The sequence below is a fragment of the Salvelinus fontinalis genome, chromosome 11 (genome assembly GCF_029448725.1).
Source record: "Salvelinus fontinalis isolate EN_2023a chromosome 11, ASM2944872v1, whole genome shotgun sequence".
NCBI lineage: Eukaryota > Metazoa > Chordata > Actinopteri > Salmoniformes > Salmonidae > Salvelinus > Salvelinus fontinalis.
The window spans coordinates 28362520-28384181 of record NC_074675.1 but is presented as its reverse complement, the minus strand read 5'-3'; the positions used below and the strand labels follow the sequence as shown (position 1 = coordinate 28384181).

Sequence of the window (21662 nt, the reverse complement as noted above, 5' to 3'; positions counted from 1 at the left end):
CAGGAAACAGTGTGCAAGACGGTATTGAATGTGTCACTGTCTGGTATCTTGATGACTCCAAATTCTCTCGACCAGTGAACCTACGTTGTAAACTTTCATTCATAGGCTAGATTGTAGCAACCTCATGATGAGTACAGGGAATATTTTAAAATCATGTAGGAGACAAAACATATTGATTTTACGTTGAGCTGGGTGAATGGAATATGAATGACAGTCATCCAATATGCTGTTATTGTAACATTCGTTGTTTGAAGGAGACCAAGGTGCAGGGTGGTAAGTGTTCATGATTCTTTAATTACTCGGAAAACCAGACAAAAAACCCCGAAAAGAATAACGAACGTCACGTTCTGTAGGCTTCACAGAGCTAACAAAAAAAACAGATCCCACAACATAGGTGGGAAAAAAGGCTACCCAAGTATGATTCCCAATCAGAGACAACGATAGACAGCCGCCTCTGATTGGGAACCACACTCGGCCAAACGCAAAGAAATACAAAACATAGAATGCCCACCCCACATCACACCCTGACGTAACTAAATAGAGAAATAAAACGGCTCTCAAAGGTCAGGGCGTGACAATTATAGAAATAAGGCCATGTTCATTCAAAAAATTATCATACTCCCTTATCTTAAACGTCACTGACCACCACTGGTGTATACTAGTCATTCTGTCTGTCATTCTGTCAGTGAGAGGCAGGGGATTGGCTGTCTTACATGACTATAATGATGGTCCCTAGGCCTGATTGGCTGTTCTGAGAACGGCAGAGAGAAGGAAGAGGACAGCCTACTGTATCATCAGTCCTGCCTCTAACAGTGAACTCTGAAGTTAATAAAGTCCTGAATAAACTGATGATGATTAACATGTTTCAGATTTTTACACTATATCTACACTTATATGTACATTAATGAACAATATTTTCAAGTGAAATGAAGTAGAACAGTATTAATTACTGTACGTTTTCTCCAAAGTCCACCAGGAACTGCCTATGTGTGATCGGTCACTTCAACCGCAGTTTATTGCGTCAGCAGAGTTTGATTCAAGCGTGAAAAGAGTCCTTCATAGGTGTCAGCTAATGGCCATTTCCTGCTGTTTGTTTTATAACTGACATTAGAAAGGTGACAAATGCATCAACCACCGTGTGAGGTGACAGGAACTACAAGGCTGGAGCCAGTGTTGACCTAATAATATTGGTTAGTGAAGCGTTTCCCAAACTAGGGGTCGCCTGATGTGGGGTCACCTGATTTTAAACTATGGGTCGCCAGAGAAACTGAAATAAAATAAAAACATTTGCGCTTGGTTCATAGTACCGGGGTTACGTCAGTAACCTCTAGATGCGGTTGTAGTAAATAGAGTGGTTTCAGTTTTCTTCCTACAAATGTGACTCCTTCTTATGAATGATTTAAACTACAAAATATTATGACCCCATCACTGAAGGATAATACTCTCAGGAACACGTATGTGTCTTGTGTTTCCCTCTACAATTCCCAGAAGCCAGAACAAACTGGACAAGATCAGGCACTAAATCAGACTGTGGAACAAAGAATATCGTCAATGATGATGTTCTTTTCTACACAAAATATCATACAACATTATTGCCTGATGATCATCTCAACTTCCCATTGCCTTTCGGATGCATTTCAGTCACTTCAAACCTTACTTCCTTCACATTGAAAAAACTGTCAAAACTACTGACTTGTAATAGTCTGTCATAGCTCCAATTATAAAAGTAATCATTGGCCGTTGACTACATAATGTATATCAAAATGGAGTTACGGGCAAAAAGGTTTGGGAACCAGTGGGTTAGTAGCACTGACACCCAGACAGGTCTGCATGATATGATCATGAGCTAAAAACAAGTATGGGTAGCTGCAGCCATACTGCAGTATGGGTGAGTGAGTGTGTCGAAACGATTGGGTGTACGGAAACAAATCAGCTGATTGTGCAGATTTGTTGCCAATCCAGACTGTTTTGCATGGTTGATTTTGCTGAATGACGATAAGCCAGCGACCAGTGAACAGCTATATCATGGTCGTGTCGCCTGCGATAGCTAACGTGACCACGTTTTACCATCCCATTATTCTATTTCAAGTTGGATAGCAGCACACGCAATAAGTAATATTAAAAACCATCTAGATGTGACATTAATTCATACAGTACATACACTATACTACTCAATGGGGAGGGTATGAACGGCAACAACACCAGGACACAGTGCCCTTTGCTCCCGTTTGTCAAGCACTAATGTCCGGCAAAGGCGTGGGAAGTAGCTACCTACTGTAGTAGCCAATATCAGGGTGACAGTCACAGTAAGCACACATGTACAACACATGAAGCAACAGTACACCCATCACCTGTACTTCTAATAAAAAATAACAATTGTCTGTTTTATAACTGGAAATGTACAATTATTTGTGTAACACTAACACAGACATATGACTCAGACTCATGCCCTGGCTTCAAAACAGACGTCCAAACCCTCTCGGTATGGTAGCTCAATGTGTGGCAGATGTGTTGCTACCTACCCTCACCACGTGGGGGCGGCCCGTCAGGAAGTCCAGGATCCAGTTGCAGAGGGAGGTGTTCAGACCCAGGATCCTTAGCTTAGTGATGAGCTTTGAGGGTACTATGGTGTTGAACGCTGAGCTGTAGTCAATGAATAGCATTCTCACATAGGTGTTCCTTTTGTCCAGGTGGAAAAGGGCAGTGTGGAATGGAATAGAGATTGCATCATCAGTGGATCTGTTTGGGTGGTATGCAAATTGGAGTGGGTCTAGGGTTTCTGGGATAATGATGTTGATGTGAGCCATTACCAACCTTTCAAAGCACTTCATGGCTATAGACGTGAGTGCTACAGGTTTGTAGTAATTTAGGCAGGTTGCCTTTGTGTTCTTGGGCACAGGGACTATGATGGTCTGCTTGAAACCTGTTGGTATTACAGACTCAATCAGGGACATGTTGAAAATGTCAGTGAAGACACCTGCCAGTTGGTCAGTACATGCCCGGAGCACACTTCCTGGTAATCCATCTGGCCCCGCAGCCTTGTGTATGTTGACCTGTTTTAAAGGTCTTACTCACGTCGGCTACGGAGAGCGTGATCACACAGTCGTCCGGAACAGCTGATGCTCTCATGCATGCCTCAGTGTTGCTTGCCTTCGAAGTGAGCATAGAAGTGATTTAGCTCGTCTGATAGGCTCGTGTCACTGGGCAGCTCGCGGCTGTGCTTCCCTTTGTAGTCTGCAATAGTTTGCAAGCCCTGACACATAAGACATTTGTCGGAGCCGGTGTAGTATGATTCAATCTTAGCCCTGTATTGACGATATGCCTGTTTGAAGGTTCATCGCAGGGCATAGCAGGATTTATTGTAAGCTTCCGGGTTAGAGTCCCGCACCTTGAAAGCGACAGCTCTACCCTTTAGCTCAGTGTGAATGTTGCCTGTAATTCATGGCTTCTGGTTGGGGTATGTATGTACAGTCACTGTGGGGACGACGTCCTCAATGCAATTGATAAAGCCAGTGACTGATGTGGTGTTCCAACATGTTCCAGTCTGTGATAGCAAAACAGTCCTATAGTTTATCACGGAGACAGAGTAAGATTGATTGCATCCATCAAGTATAACCAGAATGTTCAGTGCAGCACTTCTTCCTGATTTTTAACATGTAAATGTGATATCAATGATTCTAATCATTAATGTAGGACTTTGTTCTCTGTGTTTCAGGTTTGGTCTCTGTTTTGGTTTCTCAGTCTCAGACTATGATGGTCCGTACTGGGGATACCATCACCTGTGGGACACACAGCATGGTTCACGCGAGTCAACGGATCAGAGCCTGTGTGTATCTCGTCTATGTACAGCATTAATTCAACACCTGATCTCCACAATGGTTTTCAAAGGAGCCATTTTGAAATGTTCAGCAACCACACCACTATCTTTCTGAGAATCACAAAAGTGGAAATAGCTGATTGTGGTCTGTATTTCTGTGGACTGTATCCACATAGCCACATGTTCTTTGTCAACAGAACAGTTCTAACAACTCTACGTAAGTTTTCAACTATTTATCTGGCTTTGGATAAAATGTTATCAATCGAATCAGGAGTTAACATGAAACAAAGGCAAACCATTGATGGACATATTTTTTTGCATTATAATTTTGAGAAAATATACTTCTCTATTCTTACTAATCTCAATGTTACAGGGCACAATGGAGGTGAGGAAACACCGGAGTCACCTAAGTATAATGAGTTTCTCAATGTTACAGGGCACAACGGAGGTGAGGAAACACCAGAGTCACCTAAAGAGAGCGAGTTTCTCAATGTTACAGGGCACAACGGAGGTGAGGAAACACCAGAGTCGCCTAAAGAGAGTGAGTTTCTCAATGTTACAGGGCAAAACGGAGGTGAGGAAACACCAGAGTCGCCTAAAGAGAGTGAGTTTCTCAATGTTACAGGGCACAACGGAGGTGAGGAAACACCAGAGTCGCCTAAAGAGAGTGAGTTTCTCAATGTTACAGGGCACAACGGAGGTGAGGAAACACCAGTTACCTAAAGAGAGTGAGTTTCTCAATGTTTGTCAAGTAGATGTAAACATTATAATTAAGGAACAAAAAACACAAAATGTTCAGGTCTGTGATTAAAGGATCACCAAGTGATTTAATAAAATGTAATCTAATAGGAGATTGTAATGGAACGATCAGTCTAGTAGGAGAGGATGATGATGGCACCATGTACCTCCTTCCTCTGGTTGTGATCCTGGGTGTTGTGACTGCTGTTCTACTGATAGTCATCATCATCCTGGTCCTCAAGATCAGACGAGACACAAACAGACACAACACAGGTAGGAGCCCATTTCATGATTATATTGGACCTGTGAACTACACCTTTAATGAGGATGTTTTTCCCATGAGTCAGTGAGTTCACTAGAATGGAATGATCTATGAATCCGTTGTCTCGTCTATCTTTTATATCATATTCAGGACCTGATTCTCAAAGACAACAACACAATGATCAGGTAAATACTGTATGATTAAATACTGAAATATAAGCAGTTCAGAAATCTTGAAAATAGCATATGTTGGTTATGTCATGGTTTTCCAATTATGCCACTCTGAATTTCACCTCTAAGAAGAGGAAGATGGAGAGGAGAAGAGAGAAGGAGCTGGACCCCCATGTAGTGTATGCTGCTACAAGATGATAAAGTGGAGGAGGATGGAAGTTTGGTTGGCCATATCTTTGAATACATTGATTTGCCATGTCTTTGAATTCAAGTTTAAATCCTTCTATATTGTATGTGTAGATAAATTAAATGTATTGAAATGTAAATCAGTAAATATCTCTGTAAGTACCTCAGGGCCACTGTAGCCCTCTCCAAGTCAGTTAGTTCACACAGCTCAGTGGTTCAGAGTGTGGTTAGAGAGGAGGAGTTAGAAATAAAAACACAACTGTTTAATGGCTGTAGGAGTAGTTGCCTCATTTGGCCTCTCTTAACTTAGATCTCTGTTGTGTGTGTCAGTGATTTGGTAATTTTTTTATAGGATGACCCTGAGGGACAAACTACCCAGCAGTAGAGAATTGCATTATACTGATCACTTCTAAAGACAAATAAAGAGCTAAAACAAAATTGCCTTTGTCATGATGTTATTCTTCCCTTAGTATTTCCTGTCTTGGCTTTGCACTAATCACAGCCCCCTATTCCGAGAAGCACCTTATAAGGAGAATATGATTGGGGTCTGAGGTACAGGAGGGCCCAATGAGAGTACGCATCACTTCCTGTGGTGTGAGTGACTGGAAGGAGCAGCTCAGTGTAGAGTGAGACCTGCTGAGGTGAACATCACTTGGTCTCTCATAGACTAACACTGGGGGATGAAATGTCCCTTATGCTCTCTCTCTCTCTCTCTCTCTCTCTCTCTCTCTCTCTTTCTCTCTCTATGTCTCTCTCTATGTCTCTCTCTATGTCTCGCCATATTTCCAGTCCACCTGCCAACAGATAGAATGTGCAAAATAGTTGTGTGTAAGAGTAAATGCCTGGTGATTTGAGGGTGTGGGACTCTTTACACACCTCTCTTCATCTGAACGGTAAACACCAGACCCCTGCCGCTCAGTTAGATATACCAACCATGTCAAGAATACTAGCAACAAGCTGAAGCATTTTCCAAACCCTAAAATGTGCAGGGTTTCTTAAACTATGAGTTCTGAGAATACATCTATAATCACACACTAGTTCTTCTTACTTTGAGTCATTGGAAGTTGATTTTTCACGGTGGGACAGTCAATTTCTCATTTGGGTCTCGAGTTAACATTTAAGAACCCGAAAGCATTCAGGAAGAGGACATAGTGCAGATAAAGATTGAGTGTAATCTCAATAGTTTTGTCAACTCTTCCTCCTCTTCGCACTGGAGGCCTAGTGCGTGGAGCTGGCACAGGTGGTACCGGACTGGTGACATGCTCTTCAGGGCGAGTGCGAGGAGGAGACACAGGACATACCGGACTGGGAGGGCGCACTGGAGGCCTAGTGTGCGGAGCCGACACAAGTGGTACCGGACTGGTGACACGTTCTTCATGGCGAGTGCGAGGAGGAGACACAGGACTGGGGAGGTGCACTGGAGACGTGTAGGGTGGAGCCAGCCCAAGTTGCACCAGACTGCTGCTAACCGGATCCCCTGGTCGGATGTTGAGCAGAACACACTTGCACAACATCTCTCTCATCTCTCTCTCTCCTAACCTCATCAATGCCTCCCTGACCATCTCTGGCACTTCAGGGCGAGTGCAGGAAGCAGGCACAGGACGTACCGGGCTGGAGACACGCACTTCAGGGAGAGTGCGAGGAGGAGACACAGGACGTAACGGACTGGGGAGGCGCACTGGAGGCCAGATGCGTGGAGCCGGCCCAGGTTTCACCGGACTGATGACACGCTCCTCCAAACGCCTGCGTTGAAGCATACTCCTAGCCAACTCCATTCTCCGGTATCCCTCCTCACACTCTTCCATTGACTCCCAGGTGGGCTCTGGTACTCTCCTTGGGTCGACCGACAACCTCTCTATCTCCTCCCATATGTTCTCTGGCTCTTCCCTCTGCTCAGCCGGCCAGGTCCATGTCCCCCCCCCCCCAAAAAAAAAAAAATCTTGGGGTTTCTGTGGTCGCGGTCCCTGGCGTCGTCGCCGTCCTTCTTGCGTCCACTGCGACTCCTGCCAAGGAAGGGTCTCCTGTCCTTCCATGATTTCTTCCCAGGTCCAACTTATTTTCCCCATCGTAGCACGCTGTTTGGTCCTTGGTTGGTGGGATATTCTGTCATATTTATTGCAAAGTGAAACTTAAAGAAAAAAACAATAAATCAAATAAACGAACAACTAAATGTGACTAAGTGGTGCACATGCACAAACACAAAACAATATCCCACAAATAGAGGTGGAGGAAAAGCCTACGTAAATATGATCCCCAATCAGAGGCAACGATAAACAGCTGCCTCTAATTGGGAACCACATTAGCACCAACATAGAAATATTTATACTAGATCACCCAAAGTCACGCCCTGACCTACAACACCATAGAGAACTAAGGGCTCTCTATGGTCAGGACGTGACAAACAGATACGTCTCAACATCAACTGTTCAGAGGAGACTGTGTGAATCAGGCCTACATGGTCTAACTACTGCAAAGACACAAATAAGAAGAAGAGACTTAATGGGCCAAGAAACACGAGCAATGGCCATTAGACTGGTGGAAATCTGTCTTTTGGTCATGATGAGTCCAAATTTGAGATTTTTGGTTCCAACCGCCGTGTCTTTGTGAGACGCAGAGTAGATGAATGGATGATCTCCGCATGTTTGGTTCCCGCCGTGAAGCACGGAGGAGGAGGTGTTATGGTGTGGGGGTGCTTTGCTGGTGACACTGTCAGTCATTTATTTAGAATTCAAGGCACACTTAACCAGCATGGCTACGACAGCATTCTGAAGCGATACACCATCCCATCTGGTTTGCGCTTAGTGGGACTATCATTGTTTTTCATCAGAACAATGACCCAACACACCTCCATGCTGTGCAAGGGCTATTTGACCGAGAAGGAGAGTGATGGAGGGCTGCATCAGATGACCTGGCCTCCACAATCACCCATCCTCAACCCAATTGAGATGGTTTGGGATGAGTTGGACTGCAGAGTGAAGGAAAAGCTGCCAACCAGTGCTCAGCATATGTGGGAACTCAAGACTATTGGAAAAGCATTCCAGCTGAAGCTGGTTGAGAGAATGTCAAGAGTGTGCAAAGCTGTCATCAAGGCAAATGTTGGCTACTTTGAAGAATATAAAATTTAAAATATAATTTTATTTGTTTAATACTTTTTTGGTTACTACATGATTCTATATGTGTTTCAAAGTGTTGATGTCTTCACTATTATTCTACAATGTAGAAAACAGAGTTACAGTGTAAAAAAAACCTTGAATGAGTAGGTGTGTCCAAACTTTTGACTGGTACCGTATAGTATTGAATGCTATTGCGGTTACAAATAATATTCGTATTTAATGTTGGAGGCATATGATGAAAACCAATAGCCAGAAATGCAGTGGTGGGTAAATTTACATTATGAATCACTTTAACCCTTGGGCTGGGCTGGGCTGGGCTGAGTTGGGTTGGGGTCGGTGGTATTAGCAGCACTAGAGATATTTCACTGTTTCTTGTCCAAACATCTCATTTCAGAAAAAGTAAAATTTTTCTCAAAAAAACATCAGGCAAATATTTGATTGCCTTGATCTAGTAACTCTGAATCGCTTTATAATGTCTTCTTGAAAAGTCATTCCCGTGAAGCTCAAACTATGGTAACCAGAGGACACACTTCTGAGATTGTAGTCGGCCAATAAAATCTCTAGTTTCAGTGTTCCCTCCTACTGTATGATGGGTACATGTAAAGTGCCATCATATACAAGGTGCAAATAAAGTCACCCACTGTCAGACCCACACACTATACAGTGAAGAAGGGACTAATGTTACAATGATGAATAGAGAAGTATTTATATTTTACATCAACTTGGGTAAGTGTAAGACATTTAATTGAGTTCCTTATTTAATCATTTGTAGTATGTATGTAGTTTAAATATGATAAGTGAAGTGGATGTTGTCTGTAATGGGTAGAAAGGCCTGTGACTTTGTTCCATTTTGTTTGTTTGCTTTGACAGTTTGTGCTTTCACCGAACCAAAAGTAATCCAACCAACCCCTGTGATGGTTACTGAGCTGGGAGGCACTGTGACTCTCACTTGCCTTTGTCATAATGTGTCGGTGACCAGATTTAATTGGTTCAAGCAGAGTTTTGGACAGAAACCTCTCTACATGACATCATCTCTTTATGTTGGCCAAGAGAGTTATTATTCCAAAAACTTTATCAAGGACTTTACCGGGACAAAACGTTTGGGTGTGAGGAGAGGAGACTACAGCTGTAACTTGACCATATCAAAGACAGAGCCAGGGGACTCAGCTACATACTATTGTTCCACTACAGCCATCTATGAGCAAACATTTGGAGAGGGAACTGTTTTAATTGTCAAAAGTAACTAAACATTTGCTTCTTCAATGTCAAAATGTGTGGCCTTGTATGTTGGTGTGTTAGTACAACTGCTTCATCAAATGCTAGTAATGAATACATGGCTTTTCATGTTTTTCACCCACTTAGTCTTACTTTAGTTACTCACTCTCTTCAGACTCAGAGTCCAACAGCATGTCTGTGCTCCAGCAGCCTGTGTCTGAGTCAGTCCATCCAGGAGACTCTGTGACTCTGAACTGTACAATACACACTGAGACCTGTGTAGGAGAACACAGTGTCTATTGGTTCAGACATGGCTCAGGAGAATCTCGTCCAGGAATAATTTACACCCATGGAGGCAAGAATGACCAGCATGAGAAGAGCCCTGAGGCTGGGTCTCCTACACAGAGCTGTGTCTACAACCTCCCCAAGATGAACTTCAGCCTCTCTGATGCTGGGACTTACTACTGTGCTGTGGCCTCATGTGGGGAGATACTGTTTGGGAACGGGACCAAGCTGGACATTGAGGGTATATGATACAGCTTCTATTTCATTTTATATCTACTGTATAGTCTACCGTGTAGAACATACATTTACTTGCTATTCTGGTTTCTTCTATTACTGTTTGAATTTCAACAGACCATAGAGCAGATCCTCTTCTCTTGGTGTCCTGTCTGGGTGTAGTATTGGGAGTCACGTTCACCTTGATCATTGTCCTGGTTTGCATCATGTACAAGATGAACAACACGACATGTGTGCAGTGCAGAGGTAAGTTACTATCCCTTGCTATTCGTTGATGTCACCATTTGTTGTTGTTTCAGTAGTAGAAGAAGTAGAAGTATCCTAATCTTTTGTGTCATTCTTTTCAGGACTCGTCTCACAGACCAGAGGTCCTGCAGTTACCAGGTCAGACGCAGGGGTAAGCAGAAATCATTTTATATTGTTTGAAGTCTATTGTGAAGCCTGTCTTTAACCAACGTCACTATTGTGGGTAAAAAATAAAATTATAATAATTATTTTATGTCAACAATGCTAATTTGTGCTTCACAGGCCCAAGATGCAGACCATCTCCATTACGTAGCTCTGAATCTGAGCAACAAGAAGAACAGGTCTAGAAGACAGAGAGGTCACATGGAGACAGTGGTGTACGCTGGGATCAGACAGTAGAACTGGATGAATTAACCAATGATCAGTTTATACTAGATAACTCTTTAATAACTCGTTCTAGCTTCATTAACTATCTATGAACGCATAAGCAGTCAAATGTGATGAAAACAGTGGTGCTTTTTTGTTATTCAATGTTGGAATAATTGAATGCATTGCTATTTTTTTATTTGAATAACAATAATAATAATAATAATAATTAGGGGTGGTGCTTATATTTGTCTTGATAGACAAGTGTGTAATGAAAATGTTTTTTGTTGTTGTTGTTGCTAATCCAAACTCCCCCTGAGACACCCACAGGGAGTGGGTTCACAGCCAGGGTCACCATTGTACAGCACCCCTGGAGCAATTAGGGTTAAGTGCCTTGCTCAAGGGCACAGTGACAGATTGTTATTATTTGTATTTATTTGTGTGCCCATTTTAGCAACAGTAAACCAGTTACTTGTGTAGAGAAAAATAAAGTGTTTCCAACTGTTTGAATGTGAATAAATTGAATTCATTGCATATATGATGATATGGCGCTTTTTACAGACGGATGTTCTTAACTGTCTCAGACATTATGGTCTGTTTACAAAGCCTTGTGGTGAAGGTGGAGGTGTTGCAGTGACTTTCCACTGATGGAAACTATCCTCTTATAGACATTTAACACAGGAAGACTGACCTGCACCCACACTGCTCTCTACTTTGTCCCTTAGGGCCCCTTACTGTTCACACTACTTAGTGGGTGTGAAACAGACCCTTAGTGCAGCAAAGGCCAATCAACACAAATGTGTAGGTCAAAGTTGACTTAATGATGTGATGTCTAGCAGTACCACATGTTATGGAAAATGATTTAGGCTTCTTGCAATAGAACTACTCATAGTGAAAGTTGCACAACAGCCACTACCACAGAACGAGGACAGGCCATAGTCAGCCGTCATTATATATCATTTTTAAAGATATAACATAATAAACCATACAATTTTACACTCTGTACATCTCTATTCTCTGTCTACAGAACATCTCTGCCACCACATATACAAACATACAATATGATTAAAGGAATAGCAGTTTAGCTGAATATGTGTCAGGCTCCATCACACCATTAGAAATGGAGGAACACCAACACACATCTATTTCTTATCACAGATGAAGTGCCTTTTTATTGAACCTTTATTTAATTATGTTTAGACTAGTTGAATTTTTTTTAAAATTATAGTAATTCAAGAGAGACCTTGTGCTTGCACACCGCAAGAATCTCTCTGACTCTACATACCTCATAGATATACAGTTGAAGTCGGAAGTTTACATACACTTAGGTTGGAGTTGTTAAAACTCATTTTTCAACCACTCCACAAATTTCTTGTTAACAAACCATAGTTTTGGCAAGTCGGTTAGGACATCTACTTTGTGCATGACACAAGAAAATGTTCCAACAATTGTTTACAGACAGATTATACATTTTCAAACACCTGAAGGTACCATGTTCATCTGTACAAACAATAGTACGCAAGTATTAACACCATGGGAACACGCAGCCGTCTTATCGCTCAGGAAGGAGACGCGTTCTGTCTCCTAGAGATGAACGTACTTTGGTGCGAAAAGTGCAAATCAACCCAAGAATATCAGCAAAGGACCTTGTGAAGATGCTGGAGGAAACAGGTACAAAAGTATCAATATCCACAGTAAAACGAGTCGTATATTGAAATAACCTGAAAGGCTGCTCAGCAAGGAAGAAGCCGCTGTTCCAAAACCAGACTACAGTAGCCAGACTACGGTTTGCAAATGGGGACAAAGATCGTACTTTTTGGAGAAATGTCCTCTGGTCTGAACAAAAATAGAACGGTTTGGCCATAATGACCATTGTTATGTTTGGAGAAAAAAGGGGGAGGCTTGCAAGTGACCATCACAAACCCTGACTTCAATCCCATAGAACATTTTTGGGCAGAATTGAAAAAGCGTGTGCAAGCAAGGAGGCCTACAAACCTGACTCAGTTACACCAGCTGTGTCAGGAGGAATGGGCCAAAATTCACCCAACTTATTGTGGGAAGGTTGTGGAAGGCTACCCGAAACGTTTGACCCAAGTTAAACAATTTAATGGCAATGCTACCAAATACTTATTGAGTGTATGTAAACTTCTGACCTACTGGGAATGTGATGAAAGAAATAAAAGCTGAAATGAATCAACTATTATTCTGACATTTCACATTCTTAAAATAAAGTGGTAATCCTAACTGACCTAAGACAGGGAATTTTTACTGGGATTAAATGTCAGGAATTGTGAATAACTGAGTTTAAATGTATTTGGCTAAGGTGTATGTAAACTTCCGACTTCAACTGTACACATTGCCGCTCTTGCTGCAGGTGAGTCTCTGATCCACCTCTACACAGACGACACCATTCTGTATACTTTTGGCCCTTCTTTGAAAACTGTGTTAACTACCCTCCAGACGAGCTTCAATGCCATACAACTCTCCTTCCGCGGCCTCCAACTGCTCTTAAATACAAGTAAAACTAAATGCATGCTCTTCAACCAATCGCTGCCTACACCTGCCCGCCCGCTCAGCATCACTACTCTGGACGGTTCTGACTTAGAATATGTGGACAACTACAGATACCTAGGTGTCTGGTTAGACTGTAAACTCTCCTTCCAGACTCACATTAAACATCTCCAATCCAAAGTTAAATCTAGAATTGGCTTCCTATTTCGCAACAAAGCATCCTTCACTCATGCTGCCAAACATATCCTCGTAAAGCTGACCATCCTACCAATCCTTGACTTCGGCGATGTAATTTACAAAATAGCCTCCAACACGCTACTCAACAAATTGGATGCAGTCAATCACAGTGCCATCCACTTTGTCACCAAAGCCCCATAGATGACCCCATTATTATCTGTATGGTGATTCTGCATCTCACTTGTAAGTACTGTATGCGCATATCTACAGTAGACTGCCTAGTCCATTTCTCATGTGTTTAAGTAGCTATTTACAGTAAAGATAACTGACATTGTCTTCTACCTTGGCTCAAATTACTGACATGGCTTCACTGTAACTCTTATGCAAACTGTATATTTATATATTTTACTTCTACATCAATTAGCCAAACTTGAGCCCTTTACCTCTGAGTTACACCATGTGCAAATAAAGGGGTGAACTTGGACCAAAAATCGTAGTATTTTAGTATTTTGATACTTTGTTCAAGTTGATAAGGATTAAAAACTTTATAGATTGGGCCTCCCGATTGGCACAGCGATCTGAAACACTGCATCGCAGTACAAACTACGTTGCTACAGATGCTGGTTCGATACCCATGCCGGTCGCGACTGGGAGACCCATGAGGCGACGCACAATTGGCCCAGCATTGTCCGGGTTAGCGGAGGGTTTGACCAGCTGGGATGTCCTTATCCCATCGCGCTGTAGTGACTCCTGTGGCGGGCCAGGCACATGCATGCTGACATGGTCACCGGGTGTACAGTGTTTCCTCTGACACATTGGTGCGGCTACATTCCGGGATAAGTATGCATTGCCTCTTAGCGCTAGGGGTCAGATTTAAATAACGTGCCCAACGTAAACGGAAATTTTCTCTGGCCCAGATCGTAGAATATGCATGTAATTTACAGATTAGGATAGAAAACACTCCAAAGTTTCCAAAACTGTCAAAATATTGTCTGTGAGAATAACAATGCTTATTCTGCAAGCAAAAACCTGAGAAAATGTAACCCGGAAGTTATATATATTTTTTTTAATCTGTGTTCCCTGGCCCATCTAACCTCCATTTAAAGGGGTATCAACCAGATTCCTTTTCCAATGGCTTCCTCAGGCTGTGACCAGGCTTTAGACATAGTTTCAGGCTTTTATTTTGAAAAATGAACGAGTTTTTTCAAAACTAGTCAAGTGTCCTCCGAATATTTCCTGCGCGCGCGGGAGGAGCTCACCATTTTCCGTTTGTCTCTTAAAGAATAGGTTATGCTCCGGTTGAAATATTATCGATTATGTTTGTTAAAGACAACCTGAGAATTGATTATAAAAAAACATTTGAAATGTTTCTACGACCATTACGGATACTTTTTGGAATTTGACGAACGGAACACGGCTTTTGTTTTCTCAACATAATGCGCAACCAAATGGCGTTTTTTTGTGATAAAAGTAATATTTATCGAACAAAAATAACATTTGTTGTGTAACTGGGAGGCTCGTGAGTGCAAACATCCGATGATTATCAAAGGTAAGCGATTAATTTTATTACTTTTTTTTACTTTTGTGACCAAGCTAACCAAGCTAATATAAGGCTAAGCTGTTGTAGCATTGAAAGCTACACTCACAAAAGTTTGGATTTCTTTCGCTATAAAATATATTTTCAAAATCTGACACGATAGGTAGATTAACAACAAGCTAAGCTGTGTTTTGATATATTTCACTTGTGATTGCATGATTAAAAAAAAAAATGCTAGGCTGTAGTTTTCTCATCATAACGCGCAACCCAAATGGCGTTTTTTTGTGATATCTAAGGTAAGCGATTAATTTTATTGCTTTTCTGACTTTCGTGACCATGCTAATTTGGGGCTAGCTGATGTAGCATTGAATGCTACACTCACAAAAGCTTGGATTTCTTTCGCTGTAAAATATATTTTCAAAATCTGACACGATAGGTGGATTAACAACAAGCTAAGCTGTGTTTTGGTATATTTTACTTGAGATTGCATGATTATAAAAAAAAAAGGTCATATTTATGCATTTGACGGCCTGCAATTCTTAGCGGTTGTTTAGGAAAGTGATCCCGTAAAAGGGATGCGTAGCGCAGAGAAGTTCTAAGAAGCAGTGCGGCTTGGCGGAGTTGTTTTTCGGAGGTTTTTCGGAGGTCGCAAAATTGCATCGGGACACTTTATGGGGGGATTCTGGTAAGATGCCAGCATAGTCGCCTGAATGAATTAAGACGGAAACGGCCCGATGTACTTGGGCCGATTCTGGGCAGTCATTCATTTTGATTCCGGGCCGAGTCCGACAACAGATTCCAGGCGGATTCAATCAGTTCCGGTCCCCCGGAAGAAGGCCGCTTCTGACCAGATTCCTCATTGCTAGCTGGGTAGGGCATAGTTTGTTAAAACTGGTATAATCCATCTGTTGGGGAAAATACAAATAAAGCCTTAAGAGCACTAACCCTGATAAGGTGAAGTCTTGTTGTCACCTATTAACCCCACTAAACCCAAACACCTACTGTATATGAACCCAAACACCTACTGTATATGAACCCAAACACTTATCTCCATTTTAATTCAACATAACTATGCTAAACTTTTGTTTTTACACTCCATATAAAATGTCTCTGTCAATTCTGCTCTCTGTAAATAGACATTGTGGTCCAATACCAACTATCACGCCCACTACCAATGAAATCACCTTTGATCTCATTCTGAATGAAGAGGTGTTCTCTGATTCACAACCAGACAGAGCAGAATAGATTTACACACAGAATGGCGAGAACCTTCCTACCAGCTCTACTGCTCTATGGATTGAGTAAGTAAGCTACTGTTAAATCTAACATGGAGACAGAGTAAGATTGACTGCATCTATCAAGTATAACCAGAATGTTCAGTTGCAGCACTTCTTCCTGATTTCTAACGTCATTTCAATGACTATAGTAATTAACTTTGTTCTATCTGTTTCAGGTTTGGTCTCTGTTTTGGTTTCTCAGTTTCGGACTATGGTGGTCCGTACTGGGGATACCTTCACCTTGCAGTGCTCCAATGTTACAACAGCTGTGGGACACACAGCCTGGTTCAAGCAAGTCAATGGATCAGAGCCTGTGTGTATCTCGTCTATGTACGGCTTTAATTCAACACCTGATCTCCACAATGGTTTTCAAAGGAGACATTTTGAAATGTTCAGCAACCACACCACTATCTTTCTGAAAATCACAAAAGTGGAAATAGCTGACTGTGGTCTGTATTTCTGTGGATTTTATCCACATAGCCACATGTTCTTTGTCAACGCAACAGTTCTAAAAATTCAAGGTACGTTTTCAATTATTTATCTGCCGTTTGTTACATTTGAAAATGAGTAACAAGCTAATCAGGAGTTGTCATAAAACAAAGGCAAACCTTTGCTGGACATATTTTTTAGTATAACAATTTTGAGAAAAAATGAATTCATTATTTTGACTAATCTCGATGTTATAGGGCACAACGGAGGTGAGGAAATACCAGAGTCATCGACAAAAAGTGAGTTTCTCTTTCTTTCTCATGTACAGCGCCTTCAGAAACTATTCATACCCCTTGACTTATTCCACATTTTGTTGTGTTACAGCCTGAATTCAAAATGGGTTAAAAAAGAAATTTCCTCACCTATCTACACACAATACCCTATAATGACAAAGATAAAATGCCTATCGACCGAATCAGGTGTTATCATGAAACAAAGGCAAACCATTGGACATATTTTTCATCATTATAATTTTTTGAAAAAAATACATATGTTTTCTTTCTAATCTCGATGTTATAGGGCACAATGGAGGTGAGGAAATACCAGAGTTGTCTCTAGAGTTTCTCTGTCTTTCTCATGTACAGTGCCTTCAGATAGTATTCACACCCTTAGACGTATTCCACATTTTGTTGTGTTACAGCCTGAATTCAAAACTGATTAAATAGATTGACACAAAATACCCATAATGACAAAGTGAAAACATGTTTTTAGACATGTTAGCAAATTTATTGAAAATTAAATGCAGAAATATATTTATTTAGCTGGGCGAGTCAATTAAGAACTCATTCTTATTTTCAATGTTCCTAGCCTAGGAACAGTGGGTTAACTACCTTGATCAGAACGACAGATTTTTGTCAGCCTTGTCAGCTCAGCGATTCGATCTGGCAACCTTTCGGTTACTAGTCCAAAGCTCTAACCACTAGGCTACCTGCCGCCCCTGTAAAATATAATTTACATTAGTATTCACACCCCTGAGTCAATACATGTAAGAATCAACTTTGGCAGCGATTACAGCTGTGAGTCTTTCTGAGTAAGTCTCTAAGAATGTACAATCTGGAATGATCAATATTTGACCTTTTTTTTTTATTGTTCATCAAGCTCTGTTAATCGGCTAGAAAATCTATGAAAAGACTTGAAGATGTCTGTCTAGCAATGACAAACATATTGCTAGACAATCATTTTCAAGTCATGCAATAGATTTTCAAGCCACTTTAAGTCAGAACTGTAACTCAGCCACTCAGGAACATTCAATGTCGTCTTGGTAAGCAACTCCAGTGTATATTTGGCCTTGTGTTTTAAGTTATTATCATGCTGAAAGGTGAATTTGTCTCCCATTGTCTGTTGGAAAGTAGACTGAACCAGGTTTTCCTCAAGGATTTTTCCTCTGCTTAGCGCTATTATGTATGTTTTTATATATTTTTTTAACTCCCTAGTCATTGTCGATGACAAGCCTACCCATAACATGATGCAGCCACCACCATGCTTGAAAATAGGAAGAGTGGTACTCAGTGATGTGTTGTGTTGGATTTGCCCCAAATATAATGCTTTCTACTCAGGACATGAAGATAATTTCTTTGAAACATTTTTATCAGTTTTACTTTAGTAACTTATTGCAAACAATAACATATATTTTTTTTTGTTCAGACTTTCTTTCCCACTGTCATTTAGGTTAGTATTGTGGAGTAACTACAATGTTTTTGATCCATCCTCAGTTTTCTCCTATCACAGCCATTAAACTCTGTAACTCATTGTGAAATCCCTGAGTGGTTTCCTTCTTCACCTTCAACTGAGTGAGGAAGGACGACTGTGTCTTTGTAGTGACTGGGTGTATTGATGCACCGTCCAAAATGTAATTAACCTGTTGGGGATGGGGGCGCTGTTTAGACTATTTATGCTAATTTGGCTAATTTTTGAAACGGCTTTCCACAAAATCCTTGATCGTACAATATGCATATTATTATTATTATTGGATAGAAAACAGTCTATAGTTTCTATAGGAGTTGAAATTTTGTCTCTAAGTGGAACAGAGCCCATTCTACAGCAATTTCCCTGACATGGAGTCAGATTTGAGAAATGTTGGCCACTCTTCTGAAGGCAGTTAAAAGGGCACTGTCGTTGCTATGACTATACGGACACTTCTTACGTCTTCCCCTGGATGCCTTTACGTGATGACGATTCCAACGGGGTCGATTGCGCGTTCACAGGCCCTACAAATCAAAAAACCCTGAAGCTAGTCATTCTTTGGGAGCTGCGTCATGAGCCTAGAGGACACCGGCGCGCACCTGTTCCAAGCCTTAGTTTAGCCTGTTATATTTCTCCGGTCATCTTTTCACTCGTTATAGGAGTTAAAAACATCATAAGGTAGTTAATTTAAAGCGTTTTATAGCAATTTATATCCGTTTAGTGCGATTTTGGGACATTTATTTTTGCAACGATGTGAAAAGTTGGGCACGCTTTTCAGTTCATCCCGAACGCAGTTGACATTTCCACATGGCAAGAGGACAGCTTTCCACCAAAAGACGATTTCTCCCAAGAAAGGATCCTTTGCCCAAGATACTGATGGAAGAACAGCTCAAGGTAGGACATTTTTATTATGATAAATCGTGTTTCTGTCGAAACATTTTAGTGGCTTAGGACGCCATGTTTTTTGACGTAGCTTCGCTTGGCGCAAACTGTATTGAAAAGTAAGGATAAATTAAAAAATGTAATAACGCAATTGTATTAAGAATTAAATTGTCTATCAATCCCTGTCCACCCTATATTTTTTAGTCACGTTTATGAGTATTTATGTATAAGAGTAGATCACTGTCTAAGTGGCGCAAGGACATTTTCTGACCAGCTGAGCTACATTTCACATTGTCTAACCATGATTTTGGTGGCTAAATATAAACATTTTCGATCAAACTCTATATGGATTGTGTAATATGATGTTACAGGAGTGTCATCGGAAGAATTCTGAGAAGGTTAGTGAAAAAATTAATATATTTTGGCGATGTTGACTTTTATCGCTCACTTTGGCTAGAATCAATGCTGGGCTGCTATGTGCTATGTGCTATGCTAATATAACGATTTATTGTGTTTTCGCTGTAAGACACTTAGAAAATCTGAAATATTGTCTGTATTCACAGGATCTGTGTCTTTCGATTCGTGTATGCTGTGTATTTTTACGAAATGTTTGATGATTAGTAGTTAGGTAAACACGTTGCTCATTGTAATTATTCTAGTCCATTTGTGATGGTGGGTGCAATTGTAAACTATGCCATCTACCTGAAATATGCACTTTTTTCTAACAAAACCTATCCCATACCATAAATATGTTATCAGACTGTCATCTAATGAGTTTTTTTGTTGGTTAGGGGCTATAAATATCTTAGTTTAGCCGAATTGGTGATGGCTACTGGTGTTGGTGGACAAATAAAAGATGGTGGATTATGCTAATGTGTTTTTAGGTAATAGATGTACATCTTTACATATTGTGTCTTCCCTGTAAAACATTTTAAAAATCGGAAATGTTGACTGGATTCACAAGATCTGTGTCTTTCATTAGCTGTATTGGACTTTAATGTGTGAAAGTTAAATATTTTAAAAAAATATTTTTTTTGAATTTCGCGGCACTGGTTTTTCAGTGGGGGGGGGGGGGGTGTGCCGCTAGCGCCACGCTGATCCTAGACAGGTTAATAACTTTACCATGCTCAAAGGGACTTTCAATGTCTTATTTTTTTACTCATCTATCAATAGGTGCCCTTCTTTGTGAGGTATTGGAAAACATCCCTGGTCTCTTTAAATCTGTGTTTGAAATACACTTCTCAGCTGAGGGACCTTACCGATAACTGTATGTGTGGGGTAGAGAGATGAGGTAGTCATTCAGAAATCATGTTAATAAACACTAATATTGCACACAGAGTCCATGCAACTTATTATGTGACTTGTTATTAATCACATTCATCTGAACTTATTTATGCTTGCTCTAACAAAGTGCATGAATACTTATTGAACCAAGACATTTCAGCTTTTCATTTTTTATTCCTTTGTAAACATTTCTAAAACATATTTTCACTTTGACTTTCTGAAGGCACTGCCGAAGCAAAACCAAAACATTGTAATGAAACTATCAGTCTAGTAGGAGAGGATGACGATGGAACGACGTACCTCCGTTCCCTGGTTGTGATCCTGGCTGTTGTGACTGCTGTTCTACTGATAGTCATCCTCATCCTGGTCCTCGAGATCAGACGAGACACAAAAACACACAACACAGGTACGATGGAGGACCATAAACATTTTCTAAAAGGTGTGTATATATCAGATTATATCAATTGAACGCAAACCACACACACACATGCTTAGGGTATTTCTCTCTGACCAAATTTCTTTACAGTAAGACACAACGTAAAATGAATGTTTGAATAACTGTTTGTGTACTGACCCAAATGACTCTTTCCTTAATCAGGTATCGAGGCTCAACTGCAGCCACAAAATAGCCAGGTAATAGAAACGGTCGTATTTCGTAAATGACATCCAGATACTTGTACTTGATTAGAATTGTGTGTTATTTTGAGATTTGTTTGATACCTCTAACCTTAGTATATGTTTTCTACAGGATCCGGATCAGGACCCAGAGTCTCTGAACTACTCAGCACTGAGTTTCCGTCAGAAGAGGTCCAGAAATAAGAAGACAGCTGAAGGTCAAATGATGGAGATGGAGTCGAATGTTGTTTATGCTGCCACAAGATAATTGTCAAATGTTGTAATGTTGATATCAGTGTAAAAAAAATTTATCAGTGTAAAAAAAAAAAAAAAAGTAAAAAAAGTGTACTGTATCACTGATAAAGAACTGATGTAATATATTGAATAGTAGTAGTCAACAATCCCCTTGTGACAGCCATCGTGATTGAGTGCTGAGGTAGAGGGGCCAGTGAGGAACACATCACTTCCTGTGTTGTAAGTGACAGTAAGGAGCAGCTCAGTGTTGAGTGGGACCTGCTGAGGTGAACATCACTGGGCCTATCAAAAGTCTTGACAGAAAGATAGTGTAATATTAT

At 40.8% G+C, this 21662-nt stretch overlaps 1 protein-coding gene across 1 annotated transcript; it reads left to right on the top strand.

The window, feature by feature from the left end:
• The first annotated feature begins 8936 nt into the window (after positions 1 to 8936).
• LOC129865441 (immunoglobulin alpha-2 heavy chain-like) lies at positions 8937 to 10249 on the top strand. The gene is made up of 3 exons (XM_055938249.1): positions 8937 to 9012; positions 9157 to 9525; positions 9677 to 10249. Exons 1-3 carry the CDS (start codon positions 8973 to 8975, stop codon positions 10033 to 10035), a joined length of 768 nt encoding a protein of 255 aa, XP_055794224.1. The 5' UTR covers positions 8937 to 8972; the 3' UTR covers positions 10036 to 10249.
• The last annotated feature ends 11413 nt before the right edge of the window (positions 10250 to 21662 follow it).